This window comes from Myotis brandtii, unplaced genomic scaffold (genome assembly GCF_000412655.1).
Source record: "Myotis brandtii unplaced genomic scaffold, ASM41265v1 scaffold687, whole genome shotgun sequence".
NCBI classification, from domain to species: domain Eukaryota; kingdom Metazoa; phylum Chordata; class Mammalia; order Chiroptera; family Vespertilionidae; genus Myotis; species Myotis brandtii.
Window position 1 is genome coordinate 1,544,864 of NW_005370687.1, and position 3,603 is coordinate 1,548,466.

General features: G+C 57.5%; 1 protein-coding gene across 1 annotated transcript in view; it reads left to right on the plus strand.

Annotated features, from left to right (window-relative positions):
- The window catches only part of TCP11 (t-complex 11, testis-specific), a 14,305-nt gene extending 11,992 nt beyond the window's left edge, over window positions 1-2,313 (plus strand). The window contains exons 5-8 of the mRNA XM_005881745.2: window positions 10-136; window positions 214-398; window positions 1,067-1,230; window positions 1,933-2,313. Coding sequence (XP_005881807.1) covers window positions 10-136; window positions 214-398; window positions 1,067-1,230; window positions 1,933-2,165 — 709 coding nt within the window. The 3' untranslated portion in view covers window positions 2,166-2,313. The remainder of the gene's footprint in view (window positions 1-9; window positions 137-213; window positions 399-1,066; window positions 1,231-1,932) is intronic.
- The last annotated feature ends 1,290 nt before the right edge of the window (window positions 2,314-3,603 follow it).

The following is a 3,603-nucleotide window of genomic DNA, read 5'->3' on the forward strand; positions in this document are numbered from 1 at the left end:
CGCCTCCAGCGGGGCTGGCCCCTCTCCAAGTGAGTCAGCCTCCAGCCCGGAGCCCCTGAGCCCCGCCGTGGTGCTGTCCCAGGCTTTCCTGAACCTCCTTCTCTGGAACCCTGATGACGACGAAGAGTTCCCAGAGGTAGGCCTGTGGGGCGGCCCGCAGCTGTGGTGGGGACCTCGGGCAGGGCCCCGCCTCACAGCCTGTCCCGTCCTCAGACGCTGCTGGCGGACAGGGCGCGGCTGCGGGAGCTGGAGGTGCAGCTGCGCCGCCTCACCGTCCTGGCCTCCGTCCTGCTGGTGGCCAGCAGCTCCTGTGGTGGCAGCATCCTGTTCGGCTCCCCGCAGTTCGTGGACAAGCTGAAGCGCACCACCCAAGCCCTCACCGAGGAGTTCGATTCCAGGTGAGCTGCGCGGACCTTTGTCTTTCGAGATGACACGTCCGAGGACACAGGCGGGTACGGCCACAGCGAGGCCCATGGCCCAGGTCGCTGGGGTCTCTCTGTAGCTGGACTTGAGGCTTGTGACAAAGACACACAGAACTGAGAACTGTCCTCCAAGAGGAGTAGCGTGGGGGCTGTTTGCTGCGAAGTGATTCACCCTCTTGTTTGCTGCACAGGAGTCGCTGGGCTGAGAGGCTGGGGGGCTGGGCTTAGTGGGCTTGTGAGACGGGATCAGGTAGCGTGGCGTGCAGGCCCTCATGCTGGCGGGTGGTCACTGTCACTGGTGAGAGCAGGACAGCCCTGGGAAATGTCCAAGAAAGTCTTAAAATGGACCTCCGTGCACACAGACACAAATGCCGGGGGGCTGAGGGACACTGAGGTGTTCCGAGGGCCAGACCCAATGCTCGTCGGAGTTGGTTTTAATTTATCTTGGCCGGGAGAAGTAGAACGTGGTGCTGTATGTAGAGAATAGTCGATGTGTTGAGATAAGAGCGAGACACCGAATCCACCCATTGGCTGGGCTGCTGCCAGGCTGGGTGGGGGCAGGAGGAGGTCTGGGAGTCCCCCTCAAGGGCTCCAGCCCATGCCAGGCCAGCAGTGGCTCCCAGCCTCCTCTCCCTGTGCTCTAGGCCGGAGGAGGCCATGCTGACTGTGAGCGAGCAGGTGTCTCAGGAGATCCACCAAAGCCTCAAGAGCATGGGCCTCGCGCCTCTGAGCAGCGACAACATAGCTTCTCTGATGGGACAGCTCCAGGACATTGCCCACGCGCAGAACTGTGTCCGCAGCGTCATCGGTGAGTGTCCCTGGTGGGGAGGCTGTGTGGCTGAGGGAGACTACCCTTGGAAGTTGGCCGCTGAGCCACCTGCCGGTAAAAGGCGCGATCTCTGGGCAGGTCACGTGCCAGGCTTTAGATTTTCAAAATGTTGGGTTGAAAAAATATATCTTTTGTAGTTGAAAGATGGACTCTGGCCCTAAGGAAGATCTGCACCAGGAATTCATGACTTCCAGGTGTGGCACACGCCAACCACCCTATTAGCCCAACCCTGGCCTTCTTGGTCATTTCTGTCTGCAGTCTTAGACACGGGACGTTCACCCCTGCCCACAGGCAACGCTGCTGGCTAGGCTGGCGGCCGCTCCCCTGGCAGGGACTCCTGCCCCCACCGTCCCACGTGGGAATGGAGGCTCTGAGCTTGGCCTTGCTCTTAACCTCAGCCGTCCAAGGGCTCAGCCTGAGTGCCTCCTGCGTGTCATATCCTCATCAGTCACTGGTGGGTACTGAGCAAGCTTTGGAATGGTCGAAAACATACTAGCCACTGGTTGTCAATCCTTGCTTGGCCCTTGAGGGCTATATAGCAGCTCTCCTCCCGGTCCCCCACCCCAAACAAAACAGATTTCCGTGTCTAGTGAGGTTAATTTAGAGCTTGGACGAGTGCAGGGCCGCTTCTCCCTGAACGTCGCCTGCCGCTTCCCTTCTCACTGTCTTTCCTGCTCGCAGATCAGCGGATCCACCTGTTTCTCAAATGCTGCTTGGTTCTCGGTGTGCCGCGCTCTCTGCTAGACCTCCCCGGGGGCCTCACTCTCATTGAGGCAGAGCTGGCAGAACTGGGCCAAAGGTTTGTCAACCTAACGCACCACAATCAGCAGGTGTTCGGCCCCTACTACACGGAGATCCTGAAAACCCTCATCCCCCTGGGCCAGGCCCCGCAAACAGGAGTGGAGTCCCTCTGATGGACCAGCCCTGAGCCCTGACACCTTGATCCAGGAGAGAAGCCCATCGTTTTCCTGGGTGACATCACAGAGACTAGCCCATCAGCAGCCTCCCTCCCTCCTGCAGCCAGTACCAGCGCTGTAGTGACCACACATGTAAACACCAGCGGGCCCCACGCATTCACTAATAAACTTGTGAACTGCAAGCAAACGCTCACTCTGTGCAGCCATGGCCAGAACCTGTGCCCTTGGCCCCCAGCGAGCTACAAAGCCAAGAGCCGAGCTGGGAGCCAAGGCACCAGGCAGGTTTTGTCTGAGGGCTCAGAACCCTGCAGAATGACCACTATGTGAGTATAATGGCTCCTGTGGAAGTTAGAAACTTGTTTTGTGCAGTCGAGCTCAGCATTGGGCGTGGTTGTAAGGAGTCCTTAGGAATCTGTCTCCAGGGCCTAATTCCCTGAGGGTTTCCAGTGGTGCAACACGAGGTCAATAAGTAGAGCTTCCACTTCCTCTTCTGTGGAGGGGTCTGGAGCCCAGTGCAGCCTGGGTAAGGTGGGTGCTGGCTGCTGTAGGCACACTGGTGACAGGTGTCAGAGCTCATGGCGTCTTGAGTGTCAGAGTTCAGGCTTGGACAATGAGGCCAGGGACCTACTTGGGCTGTTTTCCTTGGCCCTGTCCTCTAGCTGAGTGATCCTGCCCCCCATCTCTAAGCTGAGAGTGCTTCCTGACTACATGCTGGGCCTGCAGAGGTTTGGGCTCTGAGTTCCTGTTGGCAACACAAGTGAGAGGTGCTCGGAAAGGCCTGGCTCATGGATATCAGCCAACGTCTTCAGGTGCCTGCAGATCAGCGCAACTTAGCAGGGCGGAGCCGAGAGTGCTCCATTCAGATTTGGTTCTTACCCCCTTTTGTAATGTGCAAGAGAAAGTGGAATCCACGTATGTGCTCTCCGGGTAGGGTAAGGAGAAACAAGGCTCTCATGTTTCCAGAGATGGAGGGAGCTGGTTATAACACTTCCTCCAGGGAGAACCAATAAGGATTGAGTTCCATTAGCCCAGGGCTCCCCCCATGGGCTTCCTTCTTAGAGAGCAGAGCCCGGACAGGCTGGCCAGCACAGCCGCCTGTAGTGCGGCTCTGACCAGAAAAGCTGGGGGTCTGGACCTTTGTTTCCAGTCTCATAGCCAGACACCCTCAGGGTGGGGAAGCCAGAAAAAGGAGTATCTACACTAATAAAAGAGAAACATGGTAATTGGCGTACGACCGCTACCCTTTCCATTGGCTAATCAGCATATCCTTATGCAAATTAACTGTCAGCCAAGATGGCGGCCAGCAGCCAGGCAGCTGGAAGCGAACATGAGGCTTCCTTGCTTCAGTGACTGCAGACTCCAACGTTGCCGGCCTCTGAGTTGCAACTCTAAGCAACAATGTACTATGTTGCAAATAAGAAGCTAAACAAAACCC